A 16325-nucleotide genomic window follows, 5' to 3' on the forward strand; every position below is an offset into this window, starting at 1 on the left:
CAGAAATGAATATTTCATCATGCCTCCCAAAAGATTATGTGTAGTCTACTAAGCAACGTTTTTACAGCAAGTAGCCCAGCTTCCTGAGACTGTCACAGCTTCCAAGTGTTTGTCTGTTTGAGGGAGAGAGGGCTTGGGCTTCAGACTCTGCAGCTGACAACCTGGATCTTGCTCACCAATCTGGGATGGTCAAGTTAAGCTGTGGATCCAATTCTAAAATGATGCTTGGTTGCTGGGAGTATCTAACCTTACTGCTTAGGTTTTTGGTGTTGATTGTTTGCAAGCTTTGGCAATCTAGCAGCTAATTTAGAGGTAAAAGCAGTTTGTTGTGGTGGGATGTTGAGTAGGCTTCTTTTTTTTTTTTTTTTTTTTTTTTTTTTTGTTAGTTTGGTTGGCTGGTTGTTGGTTTGGTGGGTTTTCTTGGTTTGTTTGGGGTTTTTTTTCCATCCTGAAATGTTTCTGAAAGTAAATAACATCTTCCTTGTCAGACTGCTTTGTGACAGGGTGAAAACACTGCAAGTGCAGTCCCTGGCTGTGGTCTCTAATCACAGCAGTACTGAAGTGCTGATTAGTTATCCTGAGAAAAAGTTATTGACCATAGGGTTGGAAACTCTATTTGCTGAGGAATGGATGCAATTGTAGCAAAGAAAGGTCTCCACTAGTAGGGGATTTGAAAGCTTACAAAACCAGACTGTTTTGATGGGTGATCATAGACCCTCAAGCCAGTCCTCTGCTTTGTCGGAATATTTTGTTCTGCCTTCCTTCTCAGACAGGGGAAATGCAAGGATTGACAGGGACAGTGGCTCATTTTTCATACATGGGTCCCTACTTTCTCTGGACATCCAAATGCAGGGAAGCATCATTGTTGTCATATGAGGGTGCTGACAGGAACAGGCACTGCAGTGTTCTCCTTGTCACTGAGCACTGTGATGGAGAGCACTGGGACACGGTGCTGGACAAGGTCTTTTCCCTTCCCATGGGCTGGCACTGTTGAGTTGTTTGAAGTCCCTTCCAAGAGGAGCCAAGGGTGTCACATTAGGGCAGTTTCTGTTCTGATCTCTCCTGTAGGAGGCAGCTGAGATATCCATAGTGGTACTGGTGTATATGAGCTGCAGTTGCTGTCTCTAAAGATGCTTCTGCTTTTATTTTAGGTAATTAAAGGCTGACCCTCTCTTTAGGGTGTGTGATTCATAAGTACTTTTTTCTGTTTTGATTGATTTCATCCTGTAAATTAAAAAAAAAGAAATGGAGAAGGCTTTTTTAATAGAACACAGACCACAGTGCCTGGATTTACATACTCTGCAGCAAATAGCTAAGGCAGCGGGAAAAAAAAAAAGGGACGTCTTTGAAGCAGTTAAAAGACTAAAACTTTTCCATTTTATGGCTTGTACAATACAGTCAAAACCGGTGCTGATCCTGCATTTGTTTGTCAGACAGCTTTCCACTATAAGAGAATGGTGTAGTTGCTGGTAAGGTAGCCAAACTGTTTGGGCTTTTGTTTTCCATACAGTGTGTCTGTTTTATTCTGAATTATTTTTAGGAAACCTCAAGAAAAATATTTAAACTACTTTTTGGAATGATTAAGGGAACTAAATTTTGTTCCTGTGGAAGAGGTAGGGCTGTATGTGTGTATGGTGAGGGGAGGAGTGTTAACAGCTTTAGCACTTCTGTATTCTTGGGAAATAAAAATTTGCCAGATGGTGTGTATTTTACTCTTTCAGCAAAAAAGCTTCAAACTCCTGTACCACTTTTCAAGCAAATGAAAATCTTACTGTACACATACTTGAGGAAATGTAGTTTGGAAACTGCATCCTTGGAAGATAGCAGCTGTGTGAAACGTTGAGCTTCTGGCCCCCCTGAATTACTAAGAGGATTTTTCCAACTACGTATAGGATTTGAAAAGTGCTGCTTTTGTATAGGATGCGAGTGAAAACAAGGATATAATCTTCCTTTAAAAAAAACAAACCAAGTCAACTTTTCAAAGGCAATATTGGGGGTTACAAGTTTGACTTGCTTGCAGAAGGGAATGAGAAACCCATCTTGGTGTTGCCTGTAAATCAGAGGCTTTTTAGACATATATTTCTGTGGCTGGGTTCCATTGCTGGACTGTTTGGCAGCTTGTAGATCTTAATTTCCCAAATGTATATGGTCCTATTCCTTTATTTTCATCTTTACTTGTGTGTTCAGCAAAGTCTTTGAGGTGTAACCAGTTTCCTGTAATGAAATGTCTTCAGTGGTGTGTTTTGCCCAGATTGGAATCTCATTAACTCTCATGCATATTTTAGGTTTAGGAAATTACTTATGCTTCATGCAGGCTTCAAATGGTGTGCCACTGATAAACTCTTCTCATGCCACAGCTGTTGGGCTTCGTGGAGTAACGGATGTTTCATCCTAAAACAAGAGGAGGAGTTGCTGCGTGATTTCTGGCCAAATACTTAATGCAGCCTTACAGAATGAGTGAGCTTGATGTGTTTATTGTGGGAGAGGCTCCCCTGGTATTTATTATTAAAGGCTGGAATTTAAGTGTAGTTTTCTTTACATAAAAAAATAAAAAGTAAGTCAGATTCAGGCTTCAGATGCATGAACTTCTAAGAATATTTTTTTCGTAATTCAGGCTGTTTCAGCTAGGGTATTCTTGGGTTTTTATTGCTGCTGAAGTTTCAAATTGAGACCTTCATTTATATCTAAAGAATCTCCTGTAGTGGTTTTTAGACTGTGAAAGTGTCTTGAGATTTGGAGGGAAGAAAAGGAATTGTCTTGCTGTCTCAAATCTTTCAAACAAATTTAACAGCTCAGACACAGAGCAGCTGATTCTAGCCCTCTGAGTGGTGGGCCTGATGAACGTACAGTGTGATTTTTCTGTGTTGTTTACAGTGTAGTACTCGGCCAAACTTCCAGAAATAATTTTCTTTGTACACAAACTTGGAAAAATACTAGTGCCTTAACCACAGAGTGGATTACACTTCAGAACATAATTTCACTCTCCATGGCACGCAAAACGAACAGATTATATGGCTCTGTTTTGGTTAAATAATTGTGTGGTTTTGCTTCAGATGTAGCTGCTATAATTTAAAAAAATGGAGTAGAATTGCTTTGAGAAATTGAGTCGTGACACCATGGAAAAGAGAAGGAATGCAGGGAAAAACCACTCCTTTCAGCTTCTCTGCAGCTCTTGTGAGAAAAGAATGGTATTCGATGTCCCTGGGAATTCCTACTATTGCGTGCTCTTGCTAAGTTAGCAGTATACAGAATAATGGGGAATTCTAATAATTGGTACCTTTCCTATTTAGGCTTGCGAAGCCTGATGACAGGTTTTTAAATTTAATTGTAAACCCACATCTGAATGTTCTTAAAGAACTCATTAGTACCATGAGCTGCTGGGATAGTGGTTTCTTTCGTACAAGATGAAGCTTTGCCAGCAATTGATGTCTTGACTGTTAAGCAGTATCCTCAAGATTGTGTTTTATGAGGAGGGTGAGAGAAACTTGGATGGGTCTCAGCAAAATCTTTAGCAGGAAGTAGAGAAAGTCTGAGAGAATTCCTCCTCATTTGCTCCCTGTTGTTAGTTTTAAGATGAATTTTCATTCCGTATCGAAGTTACTTCAGCTTTTGTTATGACACAATATGAAGACCAGATTTTACTGAACTTGACAATGTAACTAAGCCAACATTGGGCAAATTCTTAAGCTGTTTCTTGGTTTGGTTTCTGTTACATACTGGGTAGACTGCTGATACTCAGAAGGAAAAAAAAAATTATAATGATCTGACCAGGCTTGAAAAGTTGAAAGAATAACCCTGAAAATGTTGTGACTTAAATAGATTCTTATAATCATAAAAGTGAAAGGAATATCAAGTCTATTTTATTTATAGACAGAAGGGATGGTGCAGATATGCCAGAGCTTGCTTCCTTGTTCTAAGCAAATTCTGCTTTTGTCCAAAAAAATACATTAACTTATCATTTCTAAAACTTTGAATGTCTTTGCTAAGGCGGAGGAACACTGTGAAGGTAGATGATTGTGCTGTTTGCTAGTCCTCTTCCATTTGTACATGGAGTTTTTCAGATATGGTAGCTAAAGATCATTTCCTCTTGATCAAGCCGTAGAGTTCATAGGTCTTGTGCAGCTAAGATTCTCTCCCCTTTTTTTCCACACCCCCAACCCCCCCCCTTTTTTTTTTTTTTTTTTTTTTTTTAAATTTATTTTCTATATGACTCTTCGTTCTGTGTTCAGCCTAGCCATCTCTTGCTGGAACTGATTGTTACATCTTGCCAAAGGATTGCTCAAAGCAGGTGATGAGGTGACAGAGACCTTTTCTTGCTTTGAATTATTTAATAGTGGGTCTCTAGTTGACATTTCTAATATTAACTTTTAATAGAGGTTTCTGTCCTCTGGTAATCCATCTGGATTGCTTGATTGGGTGACAGATCTTACCCCCCCCCCCCCAGTAATGAAATCGGTTAGCAGGAAACCTTTTTCAGCCTTCTGTAAAAGGCTTCAGTCTGAATATCACCTACTTGCTTTTAAAGTAATATAGCACATAGATTTTCGTAATTATAAAACTGGGCACTAGCATGTGGCAGGCACACTTGGAATGGTCACCAGCCTTTTTAAGGGGACAGTGTGAGGTAACTAGGAGTGGTATTTGTGAATCTGTGGAGTTTCCTCTTCATTGGCCCACATCCCTCTTAGAGTAGTTTTTATCTGGAATCCTGAAGTAGCAAAGCTTCAATGCCTTCTACAGAAATCCCTCTTGGTGAGGAGCGGGCTGATTACCATTACCCCACTGGCTTTCTGTGCAGGGCTGGGTTGGCTTTTTGGCAAGTAGGAGGAGATGTGCTTCTCTGCACGTATGTGCTTGCAGTCTCAAGTTGTGAGTGATACATCATCAGGGGCAAAGATGAGGGGAAGAAACAAATTCCTTAATGCCGTCAGCCCTCTGGGAAAACGTGGCAGGTATGTCTGCTGTATCTTGTAGGATAGCTTTTAATGAAGGAAAACCTTAATAGATTGTATATAAAGGCCAGTCAGTACTGGAGCAATGCAGCTGACTTTTTGTGTAGCTTACTTGCTTACAGACACATGACTTCGTTGTTGCAAATAACAAACTTCTATGTTAGAGAAGTAGCAGGAGTCTCAAGTCAAACTCGGTTCTCTAAGACTATCAACGTTCTTTCGTGTGCAGGGTGGTGTACTGCTAGCAGATGGGGAAAACAAAGGTTGATAGTCATAGCTGGAAGACTAGGGTAACTTCTGCTGTTTCTCTCATAGCAGCTGGGACTCTAGAAAGCTGGCAAAGTGCAGTGAAGGGTATGGAAGAGAACAGACAGGAAGGATGAAAGGAAAAATATGCCTAAGCGTACAAATTGCTGAGAGTTGCCACCTCTCGTTTTGTTTGGGTTTTTTTTCTTTTCCTCTGCTTGCACTAAATGTACACAATTCCCATAGCCCAGGAGCTGCACAGACTATGAAAGCATCCGTTAAGTATTTGAGGAGGCAGTATTGAATGCTCTTTTAATTTAGCTTGTCATTTGTCTCATCTAAGTTGCAGTATTTTTGCTTGATGAGGAAAATAGATAAAACCTTTCCTCTTATTCTGGAGACAATAAAAGCAATTTTTACTTATTTTCAACCTGTCATTTCAAGAGGGAAGCAGTCCAGTGTGCACTGGTTTAAATACTGTGTATGATAGCCCCTTTAAGCACTCCTTCGATTGCTGCCAGCAGAACAGTCTGATGCTGATGAGGAAATCCTACCATGGAGATTGCAGCTTAAAGCGGACCAGCCGAAGTTTTCAGCTGAAGGGACTCTTGCTATTTCTGTCAGCAGAGACATTGCACTGTGTCAGGGTAGCTTATAAAGTCTGATGAGCCACATCAAAGCTGTAAATCAGTTGGTAAAAGCTCTAGTGTTACATCAGTACTGCAAGCCTTGTCAACCCAGTCATATGCAAAGCAGTTGCTATCAATGTGTGTTGGAGTGTCATCTTCGAGGAGTTGAAAGCATTTTTTCAATAACAGCATGTTTTACATTTTTAAAAAGGAAACTTCATTTTAAATGTGCAGTGTTGTCTAGAGGTAGACTTTGCTGCTTTGTTCTTCAGTCTCTCCACTGCAAATGAGTTAGAGGTGCACAAAGTGCAGAAGCACTTGCATGGAAACTGTCACCAGAAAGAAACCATTGCTGCCACTGAGTCCATTTCAGGACACAGTTTCAAAGCCCAAGTTTCATCCAATTATTACATAAGTTATACTAAAAATAATGATGTTGCAGTCAGCACTTGGAAAAATGAAAGGGAAGCTAATACTGATTTTTTTGTGGGGGCATGTGCATTGTGATTGTCCACATTTTGCAGGCAGCATAGCAGATATTCTGTGCACAAATCAGGCTTGTAATGTCAAGGGGACAGTTTGTTGAGTTGATGCTTTGTTTGTGATAGAAGTTATAGCTATGGTGACAACTAGAGCTGGGACTGCAGGCAAGAGATTGGCTTTGTAGTTACCGTCATAGGAACAAATTCTTTTATATTCTTTTATATTCACTTATGGAGTGAGTTACACCACAGTTTTTTGCAGTTGTTTGTTTCTTGCTTTCTAGATCTTTCTTTTTAATTAGATGCACTTTAGCAAGTCAAGATACCAATTCTTAAGACAGTGGGAGTAGTAAAACTTTGCTGTCTGAAGGCAGGAGCTGAGGAATGAGAGATGATGAGATCCTGCTTCTAACCACTGACTCATTGTGGCCTGAGGCAAGGCTGTCTCTCATCTTAACCATCTGCGGAATGATGATGATGATACTTGTCTCATGGTGGTAATTGGTAGCATGTGAGACAGTTAATGTGATACTGGAGAAATGAGGTGTTCAGTGCATCTGAGGAGGAAATAAGGCAGAGGCTGCTAACTAGAAGATGACAAAATAATTGTCTCCTTTCTGGAGCAAGATCCCCCTTTTCTGAGGTTAGTGCTTTACACAAGTAAACAGTCTCTTTCAGAGGTGTGAATAGAAAAAGAGTCTTTTGTAGAGTGCAAGACCCTTGCGGTGCAGCCTTTCTTTTCTAATCTGTCCCTTTTGGACTTGCTTTAAGTTTTAGCTGATAATTGCAAGAATTTTGAAGTCCTGACCAATGCAGCCTCAGCGTGTTAAGTCTACGCAATGTAGTGTGTGACTTTTTAAATTTGAGAGTTCATGGTTATGTTTGCAAGTCCAGTGAGTTCTGTTGATGCTTAGCAAAGCTTGTGAACAAGCTTCAGCTTGTGAGCTCTCATTGAGCACACAGCACAGTCAGATGGCTGAGTAACGGGAGATGACGGCTAGAATGCTCGTGAATGGAAGGAACCGTATGCCACATGCAAGGCATGGTGAGACAAGCTTTACTATTTTACTAATTCTTTGTGTATTGAGTCCTCCTGACATCAGGGTAGTAGAAAGCTTTTCCTTTTCAGTTGCTCTTAGTATTGACAGAGTTGATCTAGAACTTCTTTTGAGTGGCTGCTGCTTTGGCAATTTTCATTACATTGCTCTGACCAGAAATTAAAATGAATGTTTTCAAAAATTTTCAGGGAAACAAATAACAGATGACAGACAGTAGTCCATGCCGGCTTCACAGTATATTCCTAATATGAATCCAACTGCCAGATCTTAAGAAAGGCAATTTACTTGTGCCCAGATGTCTTGTTTAGCAAATTCAGGAAGTTGTAGTTGTTGGGGAAAAGTCTTGTTTTCTGCGAACTTTTAAAAGGTGGACACTTGTATGTAATATAGTGGAAAGCGTGAAATGGGATGTGTGCTTCCCTTCCCCTCTGGATTTCTTAGAGTGCATTTGGAGTATGACTGAGGTTAGAGGGTATAAGAACAGTAACTACAAACTAGATTCACTTTGACAATTAATTTGTTAGTTGTGTAATACATGAGGATCCAAGTTCGTCATGTTCTTTACAGGAACATGGAGGCAGAAGAGGTGGCCTTGGTACAAGTAAGCTGTTTGGGACAGGCTTGTGTTTTGTGTGTGCACATGTGCCTTGGGTTTTTTTGGTTTTGTGGGTGGAAGTTTGCTGCCTGTATTTAGATGTCACCTAGCATAGTGGGTTCCTTGGCTATGATGAGGATTCCTAGGTGTTACAAGCAAAATAAGTACGTAGAAACAGTAGAAGCAGATGGCTTAGATGAGAGCTGTTGAGAACAGAGGGGGCATCAGCAATGTGGTGAGAGCGCAGTGCCTAAGAGTAGTAAAATAACTTTAATCATATCTTACTAGCATGTGGCTTTCTCCTTTTTTTGCTTCTCTAAAGAGATCAGAAGGGTTCTGAGCTAGTCTGCAGTAATTCATTTAAAGTCACTTAATTCTCTGGGATTCTGCAGTTAGAAAGTACATCCTTCTAAATCCTGTTGACCTTCCTTTCACAATCACAGCAGTTTTCAAGAATGGCCTATCCATGTAAAGTAAATCAATGGAGTTTAGTCCCTGTGGCACAGAGCGGTGTTCCTTAGCTTCAGAAAACCAGTGGAAACGTGCAAGACTTCCCTTGAGCTGTTTTGGGTTTCCTATAGGTTCCTGACATTCTTGTATGCTTTTACTTACAATGTACTTCATGTGAGGAGAGGAGACTGAATGCAAGTTCTGTGATGGTAATGGAAGGCAATACACTAACTTTGAATTAATTGTTACCTGGAATGTTCTGTGATGGCTCATGGCAGCTTCAACACTAATAGTACATTGTCTGGGTTACCTGGCTCTCCTGCTCTGTTTTTCTCTGCTTGCTAAGGTCATTTTTCCTTTTGTAATTCAGATTCTCAAAAAACAAAAAGGAATCTGTGTGGCATCCTGCTCCCCTGCAATGTCCTTCACTTGAAAAAATAAAAGAAAACGCTGCTTTAGTAATACATGGAAGGGGCTGGATTTGTTCCTGCAGCAGTCCAGTCTGGTATGAAAGCAGAAGCAATACTGCTATCTATCTTTTGCTTGCTGCAGCAAGAAACAGAAAGGGCACTGTATGCTGCTTAGATAAGAAGGTTGATAAGGAGATTAAGTCTTTTAAATTCTAACAACATACCTGTGTGTTATCTTGTCCACAAAGGTTTTAATCTGCATATTTTTTTTTTTTAACTGAAAGGTGGAAACATTAAAAATTGGTATCAGCTTATTATTTATGTCGAGTATGAAGTTCAAATCTGAGTGTAGGGGGAAAATTTTTGAAGTACGAAATCAGAATTGACCGTGTAGGTAGGACAGATACCATAAACTATGTCCAGATTTCAGAATTACCTCCTAGATTGGTTCCTTTCAGCTGCTTGAAGTGATATCTTGCTACTGTTGTCATTACAGTTTCTAATGGTGTAGATTCCTGAAAGGAAATGTTTATTAGCAAAGCACATCTGGATTCTCGTACTTTTAAAGTTGTTAGAACAATCAGATGCTTTGGTGTTAAGGCATTACACATCAGGGAAAATGCACTTCTCTGTACAGTGAATCTTTTTAGCATCTGTGTTGGAAATCCTTGTAACAAACTGTTGCTTTGGTTGATAATGACTTTTAGGTTGAGATGGTTCTTTTGAGACCCCAGCCTTTGAAGATCTGCATAGCAACTGGACTTGAACACCGCATTTGCTTTAAGCAATATGATATATTTTCAGCTCCCTGCTAATAAGCAGGGTTCTCTGCCATGAGACTGGCAGAACAAATGATCAACTGACTGCATGGTAGAAGCAACTTGCTATGAACTAGTCTAACTTCTTGTTTAAGCTCTACTAATTCTTCACATGAAGTTTTGTTTGGAAAGACTTTCTTTTGGAAAAGTTCCTAGTACCCAATCAAAACTCCAGTGTGTGTGAGCATGTGTGTGGAAAATATATTTCTGCCTTCTGTAGGATTCTTTGGGGGATTTTAAGTAATTTCACCATCAAGAAAGCACATATTTTGCTTTGTCTTCTAGTCTAAAATTGCATAATTTCAACTTCCATCACTATATATTGTTACATATTTTCCAGATGCAAAGACAGTTCTTGAATTTTTCATCTAGCATAGAGGAGACCTGAAGACTGAGTTGTCCTTTTTGCCTTTTAATAGGATAAATAGATCAAACTGTTCATGAGTGTCACTTAAAGGTGGATCTTCATTCTTTTTTTTTTTTTTTCTTGAATCAGATTTCCTTTCAGTTTTTGAGCTGTGGATTTCAGACCTGGCCATAGTATTTCAGTAGCAGTTGAGCTAGTAATACAACACTTTTAATCCTATTTGCTATTGTCTATTTATATTCTCAAGGATAAAGTCAGCCCCTTTGACCTAGCAGCATGGAGCTTTTCTGATTCAGGTGGGAAAACAGACTGGACTCATATGCTTAAAATTGTTATATAGGGATGTCAAGTCTGACCTGTTGTCAAGACTGTCATGTGGCTGTGAGGTTACCCACCGCAAGCACATTCTGCATGGGGCTGTTTTTCTCCATCTGTCTAGAAGTAAATCGAGGTCTTTCTGAATTACATAGCTTAAAAATAATCCATATGCTGGGTGATGGCTGGCCCATGCCTCCTTAGCCAGAAAGATCTGGATTTCATCTAGGCCTGTTAAACAGTTTTCTGGAAGCTAAGGTCTGTTACTTTTGCAGAATTACTTTTTTCAACTCCTTGTAAACTTACCCTGCTAGAAACAAATATAATCCCTCCCTCATAGCCTCCACCTGATTAGATCTTCCATTGGCACCACATCTCTTTTTGGCTGAACTCTCTTCAGGTGTTTAAGAGATGACTTTCCTTACATCTGTTTGTGGATTTATAGTGATGTTCCACTAGAAACATCACCCAGGTGACTGACAGTTACCAACTAAGGTAGTGGTAGTAGCTGCAGGGAAGGTAACCTGCAAGTTAACCAGATGCATTATGGTTGTCCTTGGTGCACTGGACTCTGATGCCCATCAGAGAGGTCAGCTGGTTTGTCTCCGGAACCTGCATGAACATTTGCATTTTATGCATTGACAAGCATATGGTTTCATCCTCTGCAGCTAATCCATTTGACTGTATATTGATAACAAGTCCTTTTAGTTACTTGCTGCTCCCTCTGACTTCTCTTTATTATAGCCACTGGAACCATCCCTGCTGGCCCTCACTAGGCAGACTTGCTCACCTCGGGTTTTCTGCATCTTTGTTGGCCAGCTGACCAGTTGATTTGTTACTGTTTTACTACACGCTATGGAGAAACTGTCTATCAAAAAACTGTTGGAAGTCTTACTTCAGTAGAATTACTGTTTTCAACTACAATTGCAAAAGATCAGTGTTTCTAGAGGAATTAGTTTACATCTGTTTTGATTAAAAACATGTTGATTTGGTGTGACTGGGCTTATTTTACCATCTCCTTAGAACAGCGTGTTTGGAGACTTAATTCTTTCAGCCTGGGAGGTCTTAAATACCTGGTTCACTCGGGTAAAAGCATGGCTTTCCTCCAGTGCTGCAGAGCTTTCCTGGTCCACCCCCCTACCGCTGCCCTTTTAATTTCTTCTGCTTCAATAACATTGAAATAAGCAATGGCTGTAAGATGGAAGTGAGGTGGAAGAACCTTCAGAGCAAGTGTATTAATTTTTTGAAGGAGAAAAGGTGTGTGTCTTTTTTATATATATATATATATGGTGGTAGAGGTTTTTTGTGGGTGGTGGGTTTTGCTTTTTGGTTTTTTTCCTTTTTATTTCTCTGTTGGGTTTTTTTGTTATTTGGGGGGGGGAGGGGGTTTAAGCTTTGAAGTCCAAGCTGGCTTTTTCAATAGCTGGAGTCAGGAATGTTGTTTCTGCTGAACTGTTAATAGCAGTAAAATCGGTACATATGCAAGCTGACATTTAATAACATATGCTACAGAAGTGTTTATGAGTAATTGGAATTGGGTTCCCGCAATGTTAAGCATTGTACAAAATATTCATTCCTACGCTTGAGATCTGTGTATATGCAAGACAAAACCTAGGTAGTTCAAGCAAGCATAAACAAGCAGAGTGGTAAATGCAGGGAGCAGGTGCATTTATTAGGCGGCTGCTTTGGTTTCTGGTCTTGATTAAGTGTGTGTTAATGGGAAGAAATGGGAAGCTATGGTGAGATGCAGCGGAGCAGGAGAGAAGGGCAGGAGTAGTGTTGCAATTGGTTATGGAGGAGCTCAGCTTGGAAAGAGTGGAGCGAAATCACGTGTGGCATTAAGAGCCAAGCCATAGCCTCTCAGTCTGTTAGAGGGAGAGCTGGAGGAGGACTGGGAGCGAGGGCTGGGCTAACTCACGAGGCCAGTGACTTCCTTGCCAGTGTGAAATGACTGCACTGCAAGATATGCTCCTTCTGTCCTTTGGACTGTGAGAGCTGTTTCCCCAGCTTTGTTTACTCTTCAGTGTGAGCTGTGGCAATAAAAATATTTGCAGTAATTAGAAAAACTAATCCTTTATGAGAAGCAGAAGCAGTGATTATACCACTTACAAGTTGTCCTCGTGCACTTCCTGGTGTGATGAAAAGCAATTGTTTATTTGTGTAGCTCTCCTTCAACCCTTTCTCCATTCCCTCGTTCTCTGAAATTTGAAAAATAAATACCTTCTCCCCTGCCTCTTTTACAAATGGCTGCTTAGTGGCAAGGACGCTTCTAAAGAACCTACTTTAACAGAGAGGTTGATCAATTTTCTGTGTGAAAGGATGAGAAATTGAGTTTTTCCTCCCTCTTGGCTTGCCGCCTACCTCCCACGTTACCAGCAGTGAACCTGGAAGTACCAGTGCTCTGTAGGACATGGTGATTCCCCTGGAGCCTCCTTTCTTTTAAGGAGCCTACATCTGAATCACAGTTGTCCCTCTTGTGGTGGCTGCGCATTGTTATTGCTTTTCTAATGGTGGAACACTGGTGTCCTGTGGTTTACTATAATAACATGAGTCACTGGAATGTTGTCTAATTGCTGTTGAAATGTCTTAAGGTAATTTTCTTGTTGAATTTATTTATTCTAAAAGCGATGCTAATATTTGTCATCTGTAACTTACAATATACCTAGTTCTACAGAACCACTTGCTGTAGGTGCAGACGTTGTGAACTTCAGAGGAGTAAAGCCTGCCTGCTCTGAATGCATTGCGCTCTTAACAGCCAAAGTCTGTTTTCTTTTAGCAAAGAAGGTAACTGTTCACTGTGGCCAGAGTAATTAGTGTCATTTGTTTTTCTGTAGGTTTGTAGGTCAATCATGATGTTTCTCTCTCTTTATGTGATTACGGTATGCACACGCTTCTGATGGGAGGTGAAGTTGCAGCCTTTATAGTCCTCAGGGCCAAGGTGATTGTGAATTGATGATGTCTCAAACTAAGGAATCCAAGGTCTGCCTCCAGGAATAGCATCTATCAGTATCTTAAAGATGACAGACTTCTTACAGTATATCCTTGTGACTCTTATTTCCCTTCCCCCAAATGTGAATGTCAATGCTACTGGTTGCATTTAAAGCAGTGCTGGGAACTGGTTTGTGCAGGCTGTCTTGAATGTGACTGCCTTCCTTGTTTGGATTTGATGCTTGAGAGATGAGACGAAGAATACATGGGAAGTAAAGTTCTGTCAGCCTCTCATCTTAATTTGATGTAATTTTTCTGCATCCTAGGCTCTACTCTCATTCCAAAACTAGTGGGAATAAGTAAGGTTCCAGGACAGATTTCACTGGTGTTGAAGGGCGAAGGTGATAAATTCGTCTTTGAAGAAGAACTTACTTTCTAGCTGGTGGAACTATTTTAGTGTAGATACAGTAAGGTAGTTATTTCCAGCTCTGAAATGACTGAGAAGTACCTGCTCCATGTTTTATTGCTTCTGGGAGAAACACCTTTTCTTGTTCCACTGCCTGGTGGGTAGAGCAGGCTGCTGTGTGTAACCTTGCAGCCCTGCCGCTGCTGTGTCTTGTGTTCTATGTTCTAGTTGCATTGTCTCTCCTTGGTGACTGATGGAAGAAAGAAGGCGGTTTCAAACACTCTAGTTGTCCAAAATACGCTACAAATATTGTAGGTAGCAGCTTAGCACCAAGAACAAGCGAGGGTCATAGCTAACAAACCCGTGAATCTCACAGCCTTGGTAGTTTTGTGGGTTTCTTTTATTTCTTATCCTCATACCTTAGGATTGGAGGGCAGGGGGTATAAACCGTGAACAAATATGTGGTCACGTGAGAAGGATTTTTTTGAGGGATATTGTCTTCTGGGAAAGTACCAAATTAGGTTCACCTCCATCTTGCAGAATAGGAGGGTGCTGTTGCTCTCCTGAAGCAGGATTGCTGCAGGGTGGAAAGGGTGTTGTAGTCATTGCTGTAGGCCTTCAGTGTGGGCAGATACCCGAGTCTCTGGCGGGGAAAGTGCTGCTAAGCCCGCTACAATAGTTTTGCTTTTCTTCACTCTGTTTTCTGTAGATAAGTCAGTGCCCTTTGGAAGAAGCTACAGGAGTATAATTAGCCCAAGACTAACTGCAACTGTAAAACTACCTCTGGTGTGTTGTGCTGTTGGCACTAGGCTAAACGTTAACAAAGTGAGCTTAACCAAGAATGGGATATACCAGTAGGAAGCTGTGGCTGTTCCATCTGACTCTTCGAGTTAATTCTAGAGCTCAAAGGAGAACTTCGAGAGTGAGCAGCCTGGGGGCTCAACCAATAAATTGCAAACGGAGAAGTGATATTTTTATTTTAAGAATTTTGTGAGTGGTGGCGTAAGGGAGTAACATGCTTGAGGTATGCTAGTATGGATGACAGCCAGGCTTTTCTGCAGATAGTTGATTTAATGTTTCTTAATATTTTTTTATTTAAATTTTTTTGACACCTTGTCATTGAGTTGGAGGACAATCTTAAAATTTTACCTGAATTCAGTGACTTTTTCTTGTAATCGCAGCAATTTGACAAAGGAGTTAAATGAAAGAGCAAGCCTTCATTTGGGTTTTCAAGGATACCTTGTCAGATATTGTGGGTTTGCAGCCTGTATGGAAGAGGGGGAACACTTGTTCCAGATGTTGTTTGTTTTTTGTGGTTTTTGTTTTGGTTTTTTTTTCCCCCTAAAAGGCAGTAAACATGATGAATTGGAATAACACTTGCATTTGTTTATTTATATATAACATTCAAAACTCTAGAAACTCTAGAAACTTACTTGTATCTTTTAAAAGGTTCTATAAACTTATTGATGCGGAATAGTGAACACTGAGGTGAGTATACCAACAGAGGAAGTCCTCAAAGCTTCATCTGTACTTAGTTTTCATGACAACAGCTATCACCACTCAGGTAAGAATAAGGAAACCGTTTTGGGGTTACAGAAAAAATAAGGAATTTTAATATTTTTGCTGTTGTTTTTCTGTTCTTTGATAGCCTGCCTTCTTCCCTTGTTAGAGGATCACGCAGTATCACACCCTCCCCCCAGCATAATGTCTCCAGTTAGGAGGCTGGACTCAAACACATGTAGCAAACTTGCCACTGTTCCTTCTCTTGAACCTTGAGCTAATTGCAGACTGCGTAGTTTGCCCCTAGATGACTTAAATAAATTCTAAACCCAAAAGAACGCAACAAAACCAACCAAACCAAAAGCCCCAATGCCAACCTACAGTGTAAGGTGTCTATCACTTTGGAGGCTGCAACACAATGAAATCCAACTGCTGTTCTTTCCTCTCGTCAGTTTCTGTGCTGAAGCCAGTAAGCTCTTCGCAAGGTATTTAAAACAAAAGCCAACTTGGAGCAAATTTAGAAGAGAAACAAATGGACAGGGGAGTGTGGAGGTGCACTGCTGACCCCGCAGGTGGAATGGAATGTGTCTGTTTACAGCAGCATAAAAATAACCCCACCAGGACACATGTTGCCTAGGCAGGAATATCCACACAAGACTCTCCTCTTACTTTATATCCTTCTTATGTGGACAATACAAACTTTATCTATTAATCTGTGGGTTTATTAATCCACTGTGAACTGAAGTTTAAATATAAGATACTTAACCGAAAAAGCTAAATGGTATCAGACTGCTGTGAGCTATCTGTTTTCAGCTTCCACAGCCTTACTTTTCAGTGACTTTACTAGCTGCTGTAGTTTTTTCTCCTAGCCAGATAATACAATAGCACGCTTTTCTGGCATAGCATTTGTCAGGGCACTAAACCTATGGGCATGGAGCCTGCAGAGCATTCAAAAAGCAGGGCATGAGCCTCTTTTTAGCACATTCATGTAACGTAACTTTCTGCATTGCTATTCACTTAATCAGAATGGCCTCTCAGCTCAGCAGCCTTTCTACTTCAGAGAATGGTTTGACACATTTAAATCGGCAAGCAGTGGTGTGGTGTATCAGCTGGGAGGGTTGTTTGTTTGAAAAGAGTAATACGGAGACTTTTGTTGCTAAGGAATAGAG

The 16325-nt window shown here is 40.4% G+C and overlaps 1 protein-coding gene across 2 annotated transcripts in view; it reads left to right on the forward strand.

Annotated features, from left to right (window-relative positions):
* The window catches only part of PHLPP1 (PH domain and leucine rich repeat protein phosphatase 1), a 143304-nt gene that overhangs the window by 36737 nt on the left and 90242 nt on the right, over nucleotides 1-16325 (forward strand). Inside the window, exon 1 of one of the 2 annotated variants that reach the window (XM_027799234.2) lies at nucleotides 4905-4952. The exons of the other annotated variant lie outside the window; for it this stretch is intronic. Within the exon in view, the coding sequence (XP_027655035.1) occupies nucleotides 4922-4952 (31 nt within the window). The 5' untranslated portion in view covers nucleotides 4905-4921. Of the gene's footprint in view, nucleotides 1-4904; nucleotides 4953-16325 lie in introns of those variants that run through there. 2 annotated transcript variants of the gene reach the window in all.

The sequence above is a fragment of the Falco cherrug genome, chromosome 3 (genome assembly GCF_023634085.1).
Source record: "Falco cherrug isolate bFalChe1 chromosome 3, bFalChe1.pri, whole genome shotgun sequence".
NCBI lineage: Eukaryota > Metazoa > Chordata > Aves > Falconiformes > Falconidae > Falco > Falco cherrug.